This window comes from Rhopilema esculentum, chromosome 13, assembly GCF_057945365.1.
Source record: "Rhopilema esculentum isolate cy_ngs chromosome 13, ASM5794536v1, whole genome shotgun sequence".
Lineage (NCBI taxonomy): Eukaryota > Metazoa > Cnidaria > Scyphozoa > Rhizostomeae > Rhizostomatidae > Rhopilema > Rhopilema esculentum.
Window position 1 is genome coordinate 1638146 of NC_142827.1, and position 22113 is coordinate 1660258.

Sequence of the window (22113 nt, forward strand, 5' to 3'; positions counted from 1 at the left end):
CCGTCAACCAATGCGTTGACAAGCCTTTTGATATTACATGAATTATAACATGATCTCACAAAATGAACTTGACAAAAAAATATCAAGAATTTACAACACAATGTCAATCACAAACTCAATTACTGATTCACTGGTATATATAATTAGAATGCGGAATACAGTCAAAAACAAATATTACAAACCATATCCTTTAATTTCTTTTTAAAATTGCTTAAGGCCGAGCCCACTTGAAGAGTCTTTCAAAATTATATCACATACATGGACTTTTAATGACAACTGAAAGGAACAGGTTGAAAATCCTCCAATACCAAAAAGCGAGCAGGCTATCAGATTTGATGTTCATGAAGACTTTTCAATTGTGATTCCAATACATCCAAACACAAATCGGCATGTTGTTTGGTAAAAATCAAAGCAGGTCTGAAACGGAGTGCCCTCTCTCCACACGTGCCATTTTCAAGTCCTAAAACGAAACAAAAGTTTACTGTTAGTCTTGCCTTAAAATAAACGAAACGCAAGATATTCTGATGAAATATGCAATGAAGTGGCGAAGTTTCATGTTTTCAATCCTAAATAGAAGTACGGCTCTTCCTTGTTAACTTGTAAAAATGAATAATAACATTTAATACAAAACTTTTCTCAAAAAGCAATTTAAGAAAATCTTTGTATTAAAAAGGCAAAAATGGCCATTTGAAGCAAGAAATTACCTGCATTTCTTAGTAAGACACTCAAATGATGTGCGGTGGCAGCGTCCCGTACGTCAACCGCGCAAAACGTTCCTTGACCTCTTGCGGCGGAGAGCACATCAGGATATCGATTCTAAAAGTAACAAATTGTAATTGACTTCAAATTATTTCGAGTAAACGGAGGACATAATTTCGTCACGACCGCAATTTCGAAACGTACATTGAGAAAAGAAGCTTTACTTGCATCCTTAATACGAGTGGCAATCGAAATGACAACAACATCAACAACATCAATTATAAATGCGAGAAACAAAACAGGAAAATCGCCTTCTCAACACCAGGAATTTGATATGAACAAGTTTTGGTTTCTCGTGAATGGGGCGTTTTAAAATAGATATATTGCACGATCCTCAAGCAAGAGCATTTTCCTGCCTTTATTCTTAGAAGTAATACCATTTCACCACCATAACAACTAGTAACGGGGCTTGAAGGCATTTTTTGAGGAGCAGGTGAGGGTCAGCAAGGAAACAGACAAAAAACCAATCACAAATGAGTTCTCAATCAGATATATCTTGTAACACGAAAATGGAGCAACAACAACAACAAATACCTGAAGTTCGACAAGGCCAGACAACAGCCTGTCACCAGACTCCTTGGCGCGTTCAATGAGGTTATCTGCCTTGATCGTTCGTAAAACGGGCTCCAGTTGAATCAATTTAGAAGCATCGCCCATCCAGGTATTAAAAATTCTCAGAGGCTAAAAAGGAGAATATTTAACGTTTGACTCTAGAAAAAGCAGTCGCCCTTATATCAGAATAAATAGAACTAAGAAATCAATTCGTTGACGTGTTTAATCTTGCATATCGTTTCAATTAGTTTTCAAAAGTATGAGATGTTAAATTACCATTTTTCAAACGTATTCTGCAGAGCCCTATTTTTGTATTCCTTCTTTGCTGGCCGAACCATATTATCATTGTAATAACCATCCACTTATGCATCATCCCAGTCCCCCCTCTCTTCAACTCCACCCACTTGCTTTATTGCCAGTTACTTATAGGGAACCCTTGATAGACGTAATTTAACAGGGGGGGGGGGGGTTATAAAAGAAAAATCTGTTCACATGATAGTTTCTGTTTAATCGAATATATTATGCTTCCGGCCATAGTGAAATTTTATTAAAAAAATCATGTTAGCAAAATCTAATTATTCCATTCATGTTAGACCATTTCCATTTCCAAGGTGAATACTTTTCATTATTACAAATGATTTAATATTATGTGACAAATGCAGTCAAATCAGCATTCAAAAATAAAACTTCAAAAGTTCACATTTTCACATCGCTCTAAGAGCAATTCCCATTTAACATTCCCTTCAGCTCTTCACCTCCAAGTTTACTTATTTCCAGCGAAACCTTCTGCGTAAACTTCAAATAGTTTCTGTAGAACAGAAACCTTTTCACTCGATTTTCCTGGCTGATCAACGTAATCTAAGGGGATTCTTACCAGCCAATCAGTTCTTTCTTACGATTATCAAAACCCCGCCATCAAGATCATCAAGATATATTGTCGAAAAATTTCTGCGGTAACAGCCCCGTTTTCAATTAGAAAACTTTAGGGTAAAATGCACTTTAGCAAAAACACCAAGCTGATAACCTAGAAATTTTATTATTAACAACCTGTGCTGGCATGAATTCCTTTCGAAAGAAATATCCGCCAGTAAGCATTTTCTTTGCAAAAGTGACGATGTCTGGAGGCTCGGGGAGGTCCCAATGTTCATGAGCCCTAAAAAGTACAGATAACATAAGATAATTATCCTAGAATGTAAGCACTGACTTACTATATGAGCAGCGACGGGTTTCAATAGGGTGTGGGGGTGCGACCTCCTTATTGTTTTTGTTATTGTCGGTAAATTTGGTTATGGTTCAGTAAAAAGAGTTTTTTGGTACTCAGTGACAATTAGATGACACACAGATTTTATTTATCTATAAATCTGATTTTCCTTTTCATAAATTGTTTAGCTTATGTTACAAAAAGCAAAGAATTTAGACACTTTAGTTAAAATTGAAATGTTAAATATTAAAATTATCTAGATTAACGCAGTCATATCAACTACGCGCTTTTTATATATGAACAATTTTACAAGAACACGTGCCACAAAGTTGGTCAAAATGTTAAGAACAAATTAAGAACAAGCTGCGGCTGAGCAACTGTAAAATGTCACTTTGAGCAATGTTTCATCTTAAAAACGAGGAGATTTTTGCAAATTCACCGAGGACTGGCATATAAAGGATGTCTTACTCACTTTGTTGGCAAACGAGGCCTTAACACCTCCCTAGAGCGCAATAGCTAGCAATCACACTGCTTACACCCTAATAATTTACGAACAAACAAAGAACAATCCAGCCTCAAATTTTCGAAAAAATTCAGAATAGCTAGCCTGAACTTCAATTTACTGGTTCTTATAAAAAAGATTGTAGTGGTTCCGATGCAAGTGGCTCCACTTACCAGAACTTCCCAGTCACTCCAACACCTGTTTGGATTTCGTCGACGATAAAGGCAACATTGAACTATGGGAGAAAAGAGCGTTTGAAATGACGTAATCACGATTACAATAGCATTCTTATGAACACGAGGGTGCCAACAAAGATTGATTTCAAAACAACGTTTTTCTTTGAACAAATTAATATTTTACGAATATATATCAATTGAAAAAAATGCCACATGCCAGATAGGCACACATTAATCATAAAAATAAAGAAACGTAATTTTCGTTCAAAGTAATAAATGTTTGTCCATATAACCTGCGCTTATGCAACAAGCATTAGATCTCAAATTCTACTTAAAATCCAAAAGAGCAAAGAAGAGAAATGATAAATATAAAGCTGTTGATATACAGCTGCTTAATTTCTTGGACATGTAATTGCTCAACGAGGCAATGAAAGAAAAACTTATTCGACTATAAAGGAATCAAGATTGATATATACCTCTTTGCAGATAGCTTGCAAGGCATTGAAGAAATATGGCGATGCAGAATTATTTCCTGAAAAGCAAGAAGCATGAAAGATATATATCGGAAACAGAGAACACGTGAATGCTGTTCTCATGGCTATTATCTTTTTGTAAACGATGATAAAAAATATCTTATATGATTTTCCATACCAGCCAGGAGTAACCATGAAACAAAGATTGGTGGTTCTGTCGATATAAAAACCCTAAAAGAATCTCTTTTTAATAGAGGAGATAGGAAAGAATAAATTGGAACAATTAAAAGAATCACAGATGCCCAACCTCCTTCTCCTTGGATTGGTTCCACCACCAAACCAGCCACAAATCGATTCTCTTTATTAGACGCGACGATGGCGCTAAACACCTGTAGTGCACAAAAAGGAGAAAGTTTTTAGCACGGTCTAGAAACATGGCCGCCATTCGGTTGACGAAAATAAAAAGTTGGTGATAAAAGTATTTAATCTAACACACCTATACCAGGCCAGGTTTTAATTTTTTGGTTAATTTTTCCAGCTCTTACTCATTGTCTTGTAGAAAGATGGACAACTGAAGGGCCCTCTCTACGCAAATTCTTCCACTCACTCTCCCTCCAATTTCTAGATAACGGCTCTTTGGTAATAGTTCACTGCCAAGTATACCGTATCTATTTAAAAGAAATACTGACACAGGGAAGGAAATATGATGTGACAGGGATGGCTAGGGAAGAGAGGACAGGGACAGGAAAAAAGGGAGAAATATTGAACATGACGTATGTGAGAATTGGTATTGGTCGGGTGCAACAACATATGAAAAGAAAACTGAACGAAAGCTTGTGAAAAAATGAAAACACCAAAAACTGAAAAAATCTTCAATCTGATGCTCCAAAGCAAATAATAAAGAACCTACTCGTTCCAAGCACCGGCTTTCCTCATCTCTGTTCTCGTCTACAAAATCCTCCAATGGGTATTTCAGTTTGGGAAAAGGGGCCATAGGCCACTTGAAGGCAGGAAGGTCAACTTTATGAATTGGTTTGGCACGGGTAGTTGCCAACGCTCCTGTTAAGAAATTGAAACTGAACGAGGAAAGAAAAATAATCTAGTTGCTAGGTTTCAGGTCTAACAGAGTGAGTATAAGGTGGAAACACATATGATATGAAGAATCCGGAGAGGTATCGTGTTTTGTTAGATGTCATATTCTCAGCAGAGCGTTCCCTGACCCTAGGCGACCAGTGATTCGTTGATGCAGTTAAAAAACTCCTTGACGTGTATGACACGAAGTTAATCGGATTATCCGAACCGGATTCTTCACCTTCACAAGCTTCGTTGCGTCGTAAAGAAGCATTATGTTTCTCTTGTGGCTTATTCATCTTATATGTGGCGATAAATCTCAGACAGGTGAATATAATGAATTTGGAATACAGCTTATCTCAAACAGTTAACTAGCTTCTTAAAAATGACTTAAATGACAAAAATATTTAATTATTGAACCAAATAAGCTTTTGGTACTGGAAAACCAGAAAAGGAGGTTGAGTAAACCTAAGAGTAAAATCTACGTGAAATGGGTAATTACATAAATAGGAAAGGTGCAAGATTACGTAAACAGAAACAGGAAGAGTTACCCAATGTTGATGTTCTAAAATACAAGCATATTAGACAGGACATATAGACTGACAATCTGACATTCAAGCTAATGTTTACTTTCTCAACGGATTCTGGTAGTAGGGAGTTCAGGCTTTCATAATCTGCCAGGTGATTTTTTGTAAAATGCCTGGATGTCACGTGACTGATGACGTCATTTAACGGTAAAAAATCAGACAAAATCATCGTTAGCTCCTCACTGAATGGTTATTTTTCAATGCAACTTACATATTTTGACTCATCTCATTGCAAGCTTTCAAATGATATATATTTAAGCAAGATTTGCCGACATAAGTATTTTCATTATGACGTCATAACAAATTTTGCATGACGTCATCAAATATTTTATTGTCATAAAATGATACGTTAGCATAATTTTGTTTTAATATGACGCTGGCTATCAGCAAAACCTTTTCTTCCATATGTTTTTCAATTAAAATATTAGTATTTAGTTCATTTAAATTGAATTTGTGCCCACCGCAATAGCCAAAGTTTAAATAAAGAAGTCGTTACTATCTGACGAGTGAGTCACTTCTTCCTCCGAAGTTGCAAAGTCTTGCTCCCACTTTGAACCGGACAATGATTTCTCTGCATCCGCATTTGAATGTTACACTAAATCGGAAGAATTTCTTGGCAATATAGGCTATCCAAGATGTCCTACTGATGTGCTGAAGGTGCATGACTTTTTCAATAAGGCTATCTTCTGCTGCGAAATAAGGCCATCTCATAAATAAAATACTCCATCTGGCATTTTTCTGATGGTGGATTTATATATGGATTTGGCTCCTTGCACATGAAATTAAGAAGAACAGCTTTATCTCCTTGTCACAGTACACCTTCAGGAGTTGCAAGACTAGAGTTATGGTTTTGATGGGATATGCAAATGCCTTTTCGATAGAGGCAGCCTTGCCAATCACGAAAGCTTGGTGGTCTTCGTTCATTATTGAGACTGCTTTCGCTGTTTTCTTGGATCTTTGTGCCCCAGAATGCAGCTTAAGTTTCTGACTATACTTTTGTTGCCAGCAACAACCTACAATTCGAGCAAAATAGCTCATTTCTTCGAGATATTTCTTCCATGTTAGCGCTAGTGTCATCAGTCCGTGAGAACATTTTGTAAAAACGCCACCAGAAAACGCCAGATGGAGATTTGATGAGACGGCCTGAGTTCGTAGCATCAAACCCAAGGAAACGTTCAGTGTTTGCTTCAAGAACATTCATGGATGTGCTAATCCTCCTTATGAGGCTAAAGCAATGAAAGTGGAAACAAAGTCAACGCTAAATATTTAGAAACAGCACACGAGCAAGCAAACGGGAAAAGAGAATCATCAAGGCAAGTGCATATAAAAAGTGGAGAGCAAAAGATACTCCAAAGTAAGAAGAGTATTTTTACATTGATGAAAAAAAGAGAATCTTATGAGACTTGCTCCCGAATTCTTTCGAAGCGCTGAGGGTCACAGGCCCCTGACAATTCAATTTATCGTAGCTTAAGGAGGAGAAGCATCGGAGACTTCAAAAAGCAAGTAGAAGTCCCTCCAAGATGTAACCACAAAAAGGCGGAAACCAGAATATTTTGCATGGTAACTCGAAAGATGCAAAAGTAGTTGCTGTTGCAAAAGATACTGATTTATGTGTGCTTGTATATGCAACACAGAAGTGCAAACCCACAAATTAGTGGTTTATGTGCATAAATAACAAACAAATCGTCAACATTTGAGGCATCGCTGAAACTTCTGGTTCCAAAATTTGCTGTATTTTATCACAGATTAATGGAATTGTGGGCTGAGACAACTGCATATAAGCTCAACATTGATAAGGTTACTGTGAAAAAAGCTAACGAGGAACCAGAAACAAGTCATCATTAAAAGTCTCTCCGAAAGAGTTATCGCAAAAGCAAAGACATTCGCGAAACAGCAGAATATAGTGGAACAACATATAAAAGCTATTTAGGGACAAAGATATTTATCAAATCTGAAAAAAATCATCTGCAGCAGTTCCAGCAGATCCATAATCATTCAATCAGAAAAGAATTAAATTGTATCAACTTAACAAGGTTATTTTGGCTACACTGTTTAGGTGCAACTACTACAAGACATGTCTCAAAAGCCTGATGTTGAAATTTGGACGACATACTCGACCGTTTAAAGTCTAAATGGTTCACGCTAAAGACCTATAGTGCGAAGACATCTTGGACAGCCTATAATAGTGCGAAGATATTTTCCGACTTAGCAACAGTCAAATGCAGATGCAGAGAAATAATTGTCCGGTTCAGAGTGGGAGCAAGACTTTGCGACTTCGGAGTAAGAAGTGATTCACTCGTCAGATAGTGACTACTACCTGTTTCGAACTTTGGCTATTGCGGTGAGCACAAATTCAATTTAAATGAACTAAATACTAACATTTTAATCGAAAAACATATGGAAGAAAAGCTTTTGCTGACAGCCAGCGTCATATTAAAACAAAATTATGCTAACGTATCATTTTATGACAATAAAATATTTGATGACGTCATGCAAAATTTGTTATGACGTCATAATGAAAATACTTATGTCGGCAAATCTTGCTTAAATATATATCATTTGAAAGCTTGCAATGAGATGAGTCAAAATATGTAAGTTGCGTTAAAAAATAACCCTTCAGTGAGGAGCTAACGATGATTTTGTCTGATTTTTTACCGTTAAATGACGTCATCAGTCACGTGACATCCAGGCATTTTCCAAAAAGTCACCTGGCAGATTCTGAAAGCCTGAACTCCCTACTAATAGAATCCGTTGAGAAAGTAAACATTAGCTTGAATGTCAGATTGTCAAGCTATATGTCCTGTCTATATAGACGTTCTTTGAAATTTCAACAGCTTCCTTATTTGGCAGCCCCTAACCTACAGTCGAAACACCCCCAGGACTTCCTACCAAGACCTATCAAAGCAACGCTGGCATAAATCAAAGAGTTAATATATATTTATAAATATATATATATACAATTGACTTTCGTTAAGTCAGTTAAACGTCGATAACTTAATTCCCATTTACACAAGTCATGTGATGGGTGTGAATTTCATATTCTGAGGGACAACAAAATCATCCCAAATAATCAATGAAATTGTTACTATAGCATAGCTCATTGCCAAAGAATGCCATCGACGGGCAACTGTGGAAGCTACTATGCATACAAAGGCATCAGAGGAGAGCATTACAATGGGATTTTCAAGGCCAAGTTTCGAATAGACTTGCTTTATATCTTTGGCAGACATAGCAAATGGGTAACTTACCAAGCGTGCGACCATGAAATGCATTTTCGAAGGACAGTATGCTCAAGTTTGGCGATCCTGGATGCTGAAAATACAGTAAGAGAAATATTTTTGCTAATACCTGATACGGTATGCCATTTTAGTCTGAAAATTAAAAAAATAGCTGAACGCATTTTATACAAGCGAAGTGACTTAAAAGGAAAGCACTTTTCCTGGGACGACAGCATGATTAGGTAGAAATGCCAGCTCCCAGTTTAGCTGGATCTAAATATTACCATAAACTAATTTTGTTTGTATAGACAGAAGGAGTTCGTTTTCACCCTTGGACTCCAGTGCTAACTTTCCTATAGGCACGCGGTGCTGATTGGGTATTGGACATGTGTTCACGCTTTTCTGATTGTTAAATTTTTTGCTGTCAATATGACAAAAGTCCAAAAGGTTTAATGATGTTGTCTTTCTGCAGGTTGATACAACACGCGCTCTTACTTTTTTATTGGTAATTACGGCAGAGACGCCATCAGCACTGGTCAACGGGATAACGACAAATTGTAAATAAACACTACTCTAAATCTTTTCTATGTATTCTTTGCTATGTTTTGTTGAGTTCTTGTCAAGAACGCAAAATCGTTCTCAAGCATTCTCCCTCATAAAGCATAGATCCGAAAAAATTTACCAACTGAATTGAACTTGCATATGATAAAACGGGAACAATGTTTTGAGAGGTGTCACATCTATGGTTAAAGTGGTTGCATGAAAACATTGGCACATTGGTACGTATATTTACTTGGCCCCCAAAGATAGGGTTTTGGGCCACAGAGAAGCTAACAGTCTCGAACAGTACCCTTGTCCTTATACTCAGTGTAACCATAAAACATATTGTGAACAACTGATTAAATAATGTGGATATTCAAAGATTAAATGAAAATAAATACCTGATTCTCTAAAGATGTCCGTAACTCGAATTCTGTGGGATCGGAGTGGCCACGCATTATGCTCTGAAATTATAAAATTGTTATAAAATGTCGCTTATGGCTCATTCCTTATGGCGAACAGGTGCTCCTTCGATCTAAAGAGGGAAACGTATTTCAGAAGTCTGATTCATTCTTTATTGATGAATAAGTTTTTTATTGATGGATTAATTCTCTGATGCATTAAACAAGCAACTAAAGACGAGGTTTAGGGGCAAATATAAGACTTCGAAATATATAGGCACCCACTTAACGATATTTATAAAGACATCTAGCAGACTATTCTCTGATCCAGAAGTAGCTCTCAGGCCAGCCTTTCAATTGAGACATCACAAAGAATTCATTTTTCAACCCCATACCGTCTTTATAACAGATTCTTAAAAACAACATCCTTGTTCTTACTTTCGGTTAATGATTTGTATTGTATTGTATTGTAGATTATTTAACGTTAGTTTTTACAATAGTGAATATACACTAATTAAGACTAACATGAAGCAATTTCAAGGATTGCATAAGACAGTTCATTTATTGCAAAACGAGCATGCGCACTTGTTTTCAAGGAACCAAGTTTTGATAAATTCTTAAATTGTCTAGTATTTTGTGCTGTCTTTATTGATTCTGGGAGTGAATTCCAGATTTTAGGCCCTTGAAATCTTAATGATCTGATAACATTATTGGTAGTTCTGGCTTTTGGAATGTCAAGGGGGTTTTTGAGTCGAAGGTTATGACCTGTTGTTTTGGGTACAAAATAGTCTTTCATGAAAACAGGATTAAGGTTGTTAAGTGTTTTACAAACTTCAAGCGCTAAAATTCTAACTGAATGGACATGTATGGTAGTTTATTTTGAGATAGCAAGTGAATCTTATTAGACTACGGTGCTTACGATCTGAATCGTGAGGTCACCCCGATATCAACCCCAACAAAAACAAGAAAGGGTCCTGGCCTGATGGAATCACTGATCAGTGGATGGAATAGATTGGCAGTATATTTTACCTTGTATCTAATGAAAGCAGCTTTATATGCATTCTCAATTGAACACGCACCACACATCATTGTTTGTACGCAATCAAGACCACGTGGTGCAACCTGCAAAGCGACAGATTACAATCAGCCTATCATGAAAACACCATTAAAACAGCTACTGTGAAAGAAGAATTTGTGCCCCTCCCCTTTCCAATAGACCCTCTTGCTCTATCTTTTTCCCTGGACTGGTTTTCGAGCAGGTCTCTTACGGAGCTGCTCTTTTGGAAAAATCTCCTATTATAGAAAACGTCGCCATACCAGACTGCGTATAACTCACTTTACACAAAAAAGTACTTTCTCATATAAGTGATGCTTCTAGTTATGCATGTTTAACGAAATATTCATTTTCAGAATATTTCACTAATGTCTTGCTGATAATTGGCAATTCGCCAGAAGAACAAGGACCCTTAAACGCAATGGCGAAGCGCTCCACCACAGGGGCTTTTTACGGCCTGATAGAGTACAAGTTAAGAAGACAGGACTGGCGAAGCCCGTAAGTGTATGACTTCGAGGCTTAAGCTTTGCAGATACGAAGCATTCGTATATCTATGAAGGGTATCAGAAAGAAGAGAGAGACCTACCCTGTCTGCAAACTCTAGAAGAATCAGGGGGACAATAGTTTACTGTTACCTCTAATAAAAGAGGCAGGGATTTATATGTATAAGGATTTTTAATAAACAAGTACCTTAGAAAAAGTAGGAGAGGGTTTGAAACAGGATTGTCTGTGAGAAATTTAGAATTCGATAGGTCTAAGGGAACCTTGGGCTGGAAGCATGTCAAGAGAGTCGTAAATGATTAAATCCACTTAAACTACTGTGGAATTTCACCATTAAGAATTCTGTGGGGATCAAGAAAATAGTTCGTAACAGTGCCAGCTCGTTATACCGAGGGTTCGTCTTACAGGGAGCATTCCAAGTGACCAGATATTTAGTTCGTAATAGTGGAATGATCGTAATAGGTGGGTTCGTAATGGCGGAATTCCACCAACAGCTTTCCACAACACTTTTCCTTTTAATCCTATTTCGTTACAGGCAACAAATGATTTCACATTAAGCCAAGAGTTCCACGAGATTAATGGAAACCAGAGTACTTCAGGTAGGGTGCATTACTGCATCTCAAGGGTGAATGACAAATGCTTCGGACCGCCCAACCATCGTGTAGATGGAGCCCATATCCTAAGTAAACACCAATCAAAAGTGAATCCAATCGGAGAAAGTGTGACTCAGGCCTAAAATATTTTATTTAATATATTGATAAGAAATCGAGATGGAATGTCAAAAGTGGTAAATAGAATTGAAGAAAGTTTAAGTGATATCAAAATTCTATTTGCAGGGGGCTTAAAATTTAAGCAAATTACGGGAAGAGAAGGAGTTATGGGTGTATAAACGGATGAAAAGAGTGGTCACAAAGTAAAATAATACTTGAAACCGTCAGCTTAGTGGTATCGCATACCTCGAGAAGAAGGTTTTTGATCTGTCCGACATATTGCAGTGGAGGGTAAACTCCCAAGGCAGGTCGATTGATCAAAAGGCTCTGAAAAAGAGTAAACGAAGCTATAAAATTGGGTTCTTCCATGTGGAAAACGTTTGGAATGTTGAATTCTAGATTAAGAGATATGGTTCGAGTTCTAAAATTCATGGTTTACCACGAAAAATGAAACAGCTTTGAAAACAAGTAAAATCCGATCAAACGAAATTGTTTCTGGTAAAAAAAATAATACATGACGCAGAATAGATATATGTTATGTTATTTTGAAATAATGCCAGAGACAAAGATAAACGAAGCTAGCAATAGTATTGTTGAAACGTTTTAATTCAAGCGGTCGTTTAAAAATGGGTGTTTTTTTATATTTTGAGTTTATGAAAAATTCTAATAAAATAATTTTTTAGGCACAAGGCAGACATTACGAAGAGAAATTGGAGAACTGGTTTGGAGAGCTTGTTAAAAGAACTGGTTTATAAGCTTGGAATTTTCAATCCTACAAGCATTAAATCCACCCCGACCTATGACGTAATTTCAATTTAAGGTTAAAAAAGAATATCTTTGAAGCGCTGAGTTTTTCGAATTAATCGATACGAATGAAAAGCTCTTTTTAACAACATATCCTGCCCTTATTGAAATAAAATGAACAAATAACCAACGCCCAACACCATTCTGTTCTAGGGTGGCTGAAGTTCGCAAAAACATTATAGTCAATCAAAACAGAAAATGAAAAGATTTACGTCGTTTCAGCTGAGGACGTTTAAGAAGGTAGAAGTTAAACAAAATTAAGTAAAAGCTGGGCACGATAAAATTGGTTTGCAAAAGAGAGTAATGGAAATAATGCTGGAGAAGCGGGATTTGCATGCTGAACAATGAAGGAATGTGAAAATTTAAAGACAAATCAAAAACTGAATAGATTTTAAATAACTGCAAGGTCATCAATGGTTTATCAGGTGGAAAAATGTCCCAGGGTGTGCAAATATTTAAGACTGTAGTAGACTGTCGTAGATGTGTCAGATGGCCTTGATATCAGCAATGTGGACTCAAAGTGCACAAAGGAACTAATAAAGTTACGTATGAGCTGTGGGTTTTTAATGACGATTGCAAGGTTAGGAAACATCTTAAAAATCATATTCGTGGTTTGAAGTCTATCTGATTCTCAAGGGCACCAATCTAGATGAAGAAAATCGACGCTCGCACGCTTGGTTACTGAACTTACTAGATGTTCTGGAGACTCGACTACTTGCTTGATAGCAGGGTGATTATAGCCTGTCGATTAAATGGACAAAATATAACAACAATTTAAAACAAGTAGCGTCATGCTACCGAGTTATGCCCTTGATGTAGGTGTCTAGCATGCCCTTTACTGCTTGTGCAAAAATTCAAATCAAGCACACAAGGTCAGCCACAGGACTTTAATCAAACTCATTTAAACCCCACATTTCTTTGCCAATAGGTGGTATCCCTTCGGTAAAGAAAAATCCCCTTTCGCAACTAATTAAATTGCCAGCCACGTTTTGGAAATTACTCTAAACTTTATTGTACGACTCTTCTGTGCTCCATTTAGGAAACTTATATGGGATATGGACAAAAAAATCGTTCTGAGTGAAACTTTCAGTCACGGTGAAATCCCTATATAGTTTAAAGTCAACATCAATAATTATGTAGACTAAAATTCTGGTCCTCAATCCAAATCTGGAGGAAAATCTACTACAACAGAAAAAAGGTTTTTCTCAAAACGCGGTCAAAAGTTTACTTTGTATAAAGGAGAGACGGTATCCTTTTGTTGATAAAGTAGGATCCTTTCCCAAAGAGAGCACCTAATGTCTTTTCTGTGGGGGAATCAAGCCCCTTCACACTAGGAAGCATTTGGTTAAGTAAGTGAGCGCCTTCCACAATTGGACAGTATCCTTTCATAAAAGAAACCAGGCCCAAATTTTGACCCTTTGCTTTGAGAAGGAGGTCCTTTCCCAAGAGAGAGCATATTCCACCTCTTTTGGTGGTGAATGAAGCTTGCAATAGAGCACCCTTAGTAGAGAGTCAAGCCTTTAAAGCAATAGAGGGAAGTTATGCCTCTTTCTTAGGAAAATCACAAGCTGGTTTCCCAATAAAGACCAATTCTAGTCATGCACTATTTAAAAGTAATAAAGCTATTTACAATCACATACTGATCAACTAAAATAAGCCAAACAAAAAATTAAAACAGAATCTACTTCAATAGAATAACCAATGAAACTCAGCCCCTTATACCATCCATGGGAATATCTATACCTATATAAATCATGTGAACAGAAATAGCCCTTGATGGGATCAATTAAATTTACAAGCAAGACAAATTCCAATCTTGTAGAAATGAAATGGGAAAAGACATAAAATGAAAATCAAATAAATAGATCTGAATAAAATGAATACCTAATGGAAGTGAAGCAATTTGTTGGTATACGTCCAGCATCACATTGCCATCAATATCAACAAGGTAGTTGCCTTGACTTTTTTCAAAGTCAGCCACAAAATGCATTGTGCCAGTAGTCTGGGTAAACAGAAACATAACTAGTTAAGGTTGAACACATAATTCAACACATAAACTACCCTTATGCTTTCCACCTGAAACTTCCACACACAGTTGTGCCTGCATTATGAGGGACAGCCACAGAGCATGTGCACAATAAAAAGTGTGGCTTTTTACAGATGATACTTAGATTTTATGTATGATATTTTAATTTCTTATTAATAATGAACATTTTCCACAAATGCTTTGACACAAAATCTACTGTTGTTATATATAGATTATTTTTGTTAAGAACACAGGACTGTTAAAAATGAAAACAGTACAAGACTCCCAGGGGTGGGCTTGAGTAAAGGGGCATTTGAAAAATAATTCCCAGCTACTAACATTTCTTTCGTAATTATCATTTTGTTTTGATCTATTTGGGCATCTTGAAAATCGGCTAACTTTTGGCATAAGAAATTTCTTTACAAACTGTTAGAGGATAAGGCAGTACATTCAGAATTTCATATGAATCTTTTGATAATTACAAATGACCATTGTCATGGGAACCCCTTTGAAAAGGACACTTTGGCTCCCCTTACCTCTCCTATCAAAAGGCAACAGGGGTGGTTGACCCCCCTGTGCCCCCTCTCCGGCATCCCTAAAGACTTCTAGCAACAACTCAAAAACCAAAAAATAATTACCTGGATGCTGGAAAGTTCTTGCAGTACTTCCTACAAAAGAAAACAATCTTAGTTGGAAGGTTTTCTAACTTCAAAAATGGAAATTGAAAAATGATGAGCAAGAAGTGAGTAGCGTGTGAGGATTTAAATCTTTAGAATTTTGATTCATTCATCACCGTGGACTTGGGGCCTGGAATGGTGGTACTCATGATAGGCGATGAGTAATTGCCATCTTCTGGAATCAAAGCTGATGATGATTTTCTGACCAATGGGAGCCTAGATACTAGAAGAACAAAAATTTAATATTAAATTCGTTGGACAGATAAGCAGTTACTAATATTCTTGAGTTTTATCGATTCAATTTACAGTTTCAATTGAGTCACTTGAAAAATTAGAACGGAACTTTTATATTAAGCAATTTGATCAATTACTCCCAACTCTTTCCTAGAAAAAAATGAGTGCTTGTGATACACTCAAGAAAAACTATGTGCCATACTGCCCTGCAATATAAATTTGAAGCCCTATTCTCTCTTTATGTCCCAACTACAGTTTCCACTAACAAATAACAAAAGAACACAGGACATTGATAGAAGAACTTGCAGGCATAAGTAGGCTATCAAGAGGGGGGAGAAGGGGGCCATTGCCCCTGGGCTCACAAGAAAAATCTTGCGGGTTGGAGTAAATACCCTACAGGTCATGTGAAAAACATGTTTCACAGTGTAATCTGATATTTTGTAGCCTGGCAGCATTGGCTCAAGAAGAGAAATGCGATGGCATGACGAAACACTACAGATTGTTCCAAAAGTAGTTCTTGATACCCAAAAATTGCAGATAAAGTCCCTGTATCTTGAGATCTCAATCTTTGCAGCTGCTCACTTTAAATTTACTATCATTTTGTTGGTCACACATGCATAGTATGAGGGTAAGTTGTAAGATCAACAAAACGATTAAAAACTTCAATAGAACTCCTTTCCAACTAACTTCAGAAGCTTATACCATGATTTCAAGAAATTAAGCAGTTGTTGTAAATAGCAAACTGCAGCTTTAATACAATAATGAATTGATTGCAATCTTTTAACACACACAACTTTGAAAGAAAATTAGGTAAAGAAAAGATTCAAACAGCTGCTTGGTACCATTTCTTGATCTCCAGCATGATTTCATATTATTTGCTGGTTGCCTGATATGGTACTTTTAATTCAAATTCAAATCAGTTTCAAGTTCAGATCCAACTGTTGTAGTAATAATCTTATCACTTCCACCAAAACTCACCTTTGCCGACTGCTCTGAAAAGCAGCAGGCCACTGCTTCCTATGTTGTTAAATCTTTTCATCATACTTATGAAAGCTTGTGAACCAAATACTGCTTTTATTCAAGAAAGGCAAGTAGTCCATCCTTAAAGAAACAATTTTTAAATACAAAAATTGTCAACAAATATGAGAAAAGACATAAAATAAGGAAAGGTATAGGGACAGTTTAGGGGTTGGGTACTAGTTGGTAACTCAAGTGAATTGGCCTAAATTGGTAACTCAAGCCATTGTCTAATAAATTTGGTAATAGTTTCAAACACCTCTCTGTTATCATCTGCAATGGTGAGGTTCCCAGAAATTTTAGACACAACAAGGCCATGATACAACATGACATTTTCAGGTAATAGTTGACGCTGTTGATTCTTCTTAATAGTTTGTTGATACTGTTTAAAAGTTCAGTCTGTGTTGATGATGGTCCATAGCAAAAAATTAAAATGATGATCGAGCTACTTCAAATATTTATTGATATCCACAGGAAGGACATTTTTGTGATTAATTATGATTAAGTTTTGGGAGATATTGGAAAATATATGTGGCACTCTTGTCTCTACTGACTACTACCTTCTTTATAATAATATAAATAAATATAATAATACAGTCAATAAGTTGGACTTGCAAGAGTTGGATACTTCATAACCCTGAAAAAAATGCTTGGTCCCGTCAATTTGTTATATATTAAAGCTGTTAATTTTCAGTGCAAAAGCTGGGCTTAAATAGCTGAATATTTGCGTGTATTTGCGAATATTTACGACTATTTTGAAGTCGTAAATATTCACAATTAGCATTGCATAAGTGTTTGCACCAGAAATAGTCATGCCTATTCTGAAGGCTGGGCAGATGTTTTTGCAGAATTGTAGATGTAATCATTCATTTGTTCTACATATACTTCAGCTGTGATGTGGTTTATGGAACATATGGTTCATCAGTGGTCCTACATAGTGGTACTAACATTGCAAAGTCAGTCTAGTACCATTTTATTTTTCCCTTTTTCATTTTCATCAATGCACATATGTCATAGCAATGTTAGCATTAGATTTCAATGCTGTGATACTAGAAAACTTTTCAAATTCTAGTACTGCCCCTCCATTGTTCATTTTCATTTGGTCTTTTTGGGTGACCTCAATTGTTCTGTATTCAAGACATCAAATAAAAGACGGATTACTCAGGAGTACTAGTTTCAATTTTTAGTACTACCTGAATGCAACGAGCTATCAACGATAGAACAAATGAGATGGATTTACGCTGTCATAGCCTGCGTGCAGACATTTAAATTTCAGAGTCTGAACACAGGCTTTGTTGCCAGGGCCCTGTTTGCTGTTTTGTCCTTATGAAGTTCATGCTTCTTAATCCTCCTTTATCATAAAGGGTTTTTTGTGAAATTAGACTCTTTATCCTCTTTATCCTCTTTATCCTTGTCCTTCTTTATCCATGACCATGAGCAACACCTTTATATGAGTAAATATAAGTTATCTGATTGCATTTTACACACAAACACAGACCGTGGTCTGGAATCAAGACTCTAGATACAAAAGTGTTCATTGAAGATCTTTGCACTTCCGATTCCGGGCAGTACTAGAACCTGTATTCTACTGGTACCGTAAAACAGCGGCAGATTTGACGGGGAGCATGGGGCCATAAATATCCTCTCCCCAAATGGTCTATAAACTGAGCTTCTTCGTGTAGCCTCTAGAGAGTCCAAGCCAAAGAAAGCATGGCCCTTTTTGTCAGGGCCTAGACCTTTCCTTCATCACAATTTTCGTTCCTGTTGCAACCGTGGTTCATCCATTTCAAATTTTCATTCATAAGTTGAAAAAAAACTTTCTAACACGTAGGCACCACAGAGCATTACGAAAAGTTGGGGGCCTAAAAAAGTAGAGGGGGAGTGAAATAACCTACCAGGCTATTTCATGATGATTTGAGAAGCCATCGTCAAATTCTATTTAAATGTGAAAAAGTTATTCGAGTGCAGTGAGATATTTTTACCTGTTTATAAAGCTTCAGTATGGGGGGTCAATTTCGGAACTTTATCCCCAGAATGTCATAAATTCAAAATACCTCAAGAAACAGTTGTGGTAGGTTTATTTCATGATGTTTTTTGAAGTTTCGTCGAATTCAATTAGCATTTAAAAAAGTTTTTCGAGCACAAATATGCAAGTTTTAAGTAGTTTTTCCAGTCAAATGTGTGCTTCTAGTGCTCTGAAAATTCTTCAGGAAATTGAAAAATATTCCAGATGGGTATGGCTTTATAATATATTTATATGTTTTCTTTTCAATCCTTTCTGATATTGAGTTTGTTTTTTGCTTCGAATTGATGTCAAGTTTTGCGAATGTCAAAATTTTGGGCCAAAGTGTTTTCACTGTCACAACCAAGATGATTTCTTAAAATGGAGCGACTTTCCTCAGCTTCCTTAGCAAGTGAAACAAGGCTCAATAGTGTGGCTTTGTTTTTTGTAATTGGTTATTCCATAACAAATATACTTTTCTACATCAAACCAAAACCCTCCAAATGTTTAAATGAGAACCAGAATGTCTAATCTAAGGTGTAAGGCCAAATCTATATTTCTATAAATGCATCTTTTTAACAATCTCTTTAGCTGAAATAAGAAATTTCTTCTTTCAAAAATCCTGGTGATACTATTTAGTGGTGGCCTGGCAGGGGGGGGGGCAGGGGGCCAGGGCCCCCAAGCTGACTTTTTCATAGGAGCAACAAAGCTTGTATATGGTCCTGAAAACTAGGAAAAAGTTTGATACAGCTGACTTGTCTGGTTATTAGGTCTCTAGGAGGTCAGCAGAGACAAAGAGGACGCCTTAAAATTGAAACTTTCTTGGGGTGCATGGCCCCACACCCCCTAGAACAGTCTCATTTCAGGGCCTGTCTTTGGGCCCCTTAAGTACTGTATTGCCCAGACAAAGCATTTATACTGTTTGCATGGACGCAAAAATTAATACTCAGAAAACAGTCTGTGTTTAGGGTATCTGGACTCATGCCCCACCCTCATCTAAGGAAAATTTTGAATTTCAATGAGTCTCTTTGGCCCTGCTGGCCTTCAGAGACCTAATCAACAGACAGTTCGGTTGTTTAACTGTTTCATCCTAGATTAGTCCGTCTGCTATCTCAAGTCACTTCCACAAACATACAGTTTTGGGTGCACAAGATTGACTCAAAACATTGACTTTTCAAAAACGTTTCTCAGGGACACTATGGAAAGGGGCGCAGGGGGTCAACTGCCCTTGTTGCCTTTTTATAGGGCAGCCAGAGTGCCCTTGAAACCGGCCATTTCTAATAATTAGATAGTTTTATATTACATTCTGGTTGTAGTGCCTAATTCATGAAAACACTTGTCAAAACTGGTAAATAAACTCCTTATGCCAAAAGATAGCCAATGTTCAAGATACGTACAGAAGATTGAAAAAACGGCACATACGAAGGAATCAGTAGAAGCTGAGAATCACCTTACAAATGCCCTTTTACTCAAGCCTGCCCCCCTGACCTTGGTCGTTCCGGAGTCGCTGATGTTTCTTGTAGGTACTTCAGTTTTCTTTTCAAGGGTCAGTCCTAATTTTCTTAACGGTTGCTGTTTTTGGTCTTTTATATAATTTTTTTAAAATTTGATAAAATATTTACTTCATTTTGTATCAAATGACATAGTCTTAATCATTTTTAGCACTAATCCTCAACTTATTGGCTAGGACCAACTCTTTCCATTATTTGTTACCCCAACACCCCTAGTTTGCCCCCTGATTGTGAGTTGTGGTGTTATATGTATGTTTTGAGCTTGTTTAGTTGCCCCAAAGTACAAGTTTAGCAAAACAAAGGTAAATGTTTTGTCTGGCGCTTTGGATTCCCCTCCAAGGTACCAAATAAACACAACAGTTACAAAAAGAATAAAACCCTAATTTTACTACATCGCAGGGGTAACTCTTGGAATTTCCCCAAACATGCTCTTGACATATTTTTATCTGCCAATCTTTCTCGATTTTTTTCTGACCCCACCGGAGCTTATTTGGACCCCCCCCCCCCCCCCGCTTATTAATTTTTAGATGCAACATTCATATCTCTTTTTTCATTTGTCCTTTGTTCAGGTGTGAAATTTCTGTAAAGTTTCTCTTAAATTAAGAGGTTGCATTGTACAAAAGTTTTAACATAGAAAAATTTACAAGGCCTGGCTGATGTATGATAATTAGCCTACTCATTTAAGTAATACAGCAATGCATTATTACATGGTGATAATTGTCATTTTGCTATGGATTGTATTCAGAAGAAAATCTCATTTGACCCCAAAAAAGAATCATCACGTGATTTTTCAGATTTTTCACATTTCCGAACCCCCCACTAACTAGGACCCCTCGCTTATTTATTTTTTGAAAAATTCCTGGCCCCCCAGCTATCAAGACCCCCCCCGTCTATTAAGGACCTTAGAGTAGTTATGAAGAGCGCCATTTTGCTGCTGGCCCCTCTCCAGGCGAAAAAGGCCAGGCCGCCACTGATACTATTTGACTTTGGCCGTAGTAAACTCATTCAATCTAGAATTTCTGCCTCAAAGGCCAAAAAGCCAAAGTTGAGTAGCCAAAAGCCAAATTTCCAGGCAATTTACTATGAAAAAGGCCAAAATTGGAAAACTTGGGTTAGGGTTAGGCCAACCCTGTCGTAATTTGCGGGCCGGACCGCCGAACGGCTATCCAATTCTAAAAGTCTGCATGTGACTATTTTTTGCAGTGAGGCTACCTTAATGCTTTCCATAATGATATGAAATGTGATAAATAAAGCTACATGAGAAATATTACCAGAGAGACTTAAACTCACCAGAGGGACCTTGAACGCTCTTTTCCTTTGACACTGTGGCTTAGTCTCGCAGTATTTGGTTTGGGCACAGAATTCTGTGGTTTGGGCATCATATAAGATCACCTTTTTTAATCCTCAGCCACCAGACGCGGTTTCTTTGGAAAGCATTGTTAAACGCGAATTCATAATGAGGCTCAACATTTACACGCGAACTCATGAAATAGTCAGTCAAGGGCGAAGCTAGCGGGGTAGTGTAAGCACCCCCAATTTTTCACGATTTGGTCGGTAAATCATCAGTTGCTCCATTAAATCCTTCTCAAAACTAACGACGAACATAATTGGTCAGCAACAACTCAAGGGGGGTAAAGCTTCTCTCAATTAAGAAAGAAATAGAGACAAAAACTAAAAAAAAAATTTGTACAGCTTGCCTTGTGGAACGTTGGAGGTTTATAACTCCTCGCAAAAATAAATTATTTTGCAAACATGTCAAAAAAGAGGCTGGGATATCTCATCAAGTTTATTTTAAGTTGACTCGTTATTTTAAGTTTGCATTAAGTTTGCATTGTGGAAGGTTTAGCCGAGGAGGAGGGCAGTCAGAGGAAGGTTAAGCTTTTGCTGGACCATGAAAGTCATCACATCACATTTTGGGAATAGTTCAAACTAACTTGAGCCACACCATTTACCATGAGCCATACCATTTACCATGTAACAGTTTGCAAATTCCACACTGTTGCCCCTCCTGAAATTTTATGAAAAACTGCCACTGTCCCGCATTACTCATAAACTAAAAGAGCAGACAGAAGAAAAGCGCGAGGAAGCGTGACCCAA

General features: G+C 37.1%; 1 protein-coding gene across 1 annotated transcript; it reads right to left on the bottom strand.

Moving 5' to 3' along the window:
- Positions 1-94: 94 nt before the first annotated feature.
- LOC135692252 (4-aminobutyrate aminotransferase, mitochondrial) lies at positions 95-21466 on the bottom strand. The gene is made up of 18 exons (XM_065210336.2): positions 21307-21466; positions 16465-16587; positions 15369-15475; positions 15214-15243; positions 14434-14551; positions 13241-13290; positions 11992-12072; positions 10510-10602; positions 9481-9543; positions 8570-8633; positions 4574-4722; positions 3971-4052; positions 3667-3722; positions 3188-3249; positions 2359-2464; positions 1294-1440; positions 705-816; positions 95-460 (listed from the first exon to the last, which is right to left on the bottom strand). The coding sequence occupies exons 2-18, from the start codon at positions 16526-16528 to the stop codon at positions 327-329; spliced, it is 1518 nt and encodes a 505-aa protein (XP_065066408.2). The 5' UTR covers positions 16529-16587; positions 21307-21466; the 3' UTR covers positions 95-326.
- Positions 21467-22113: the final 647 nt, after the last annotated feature.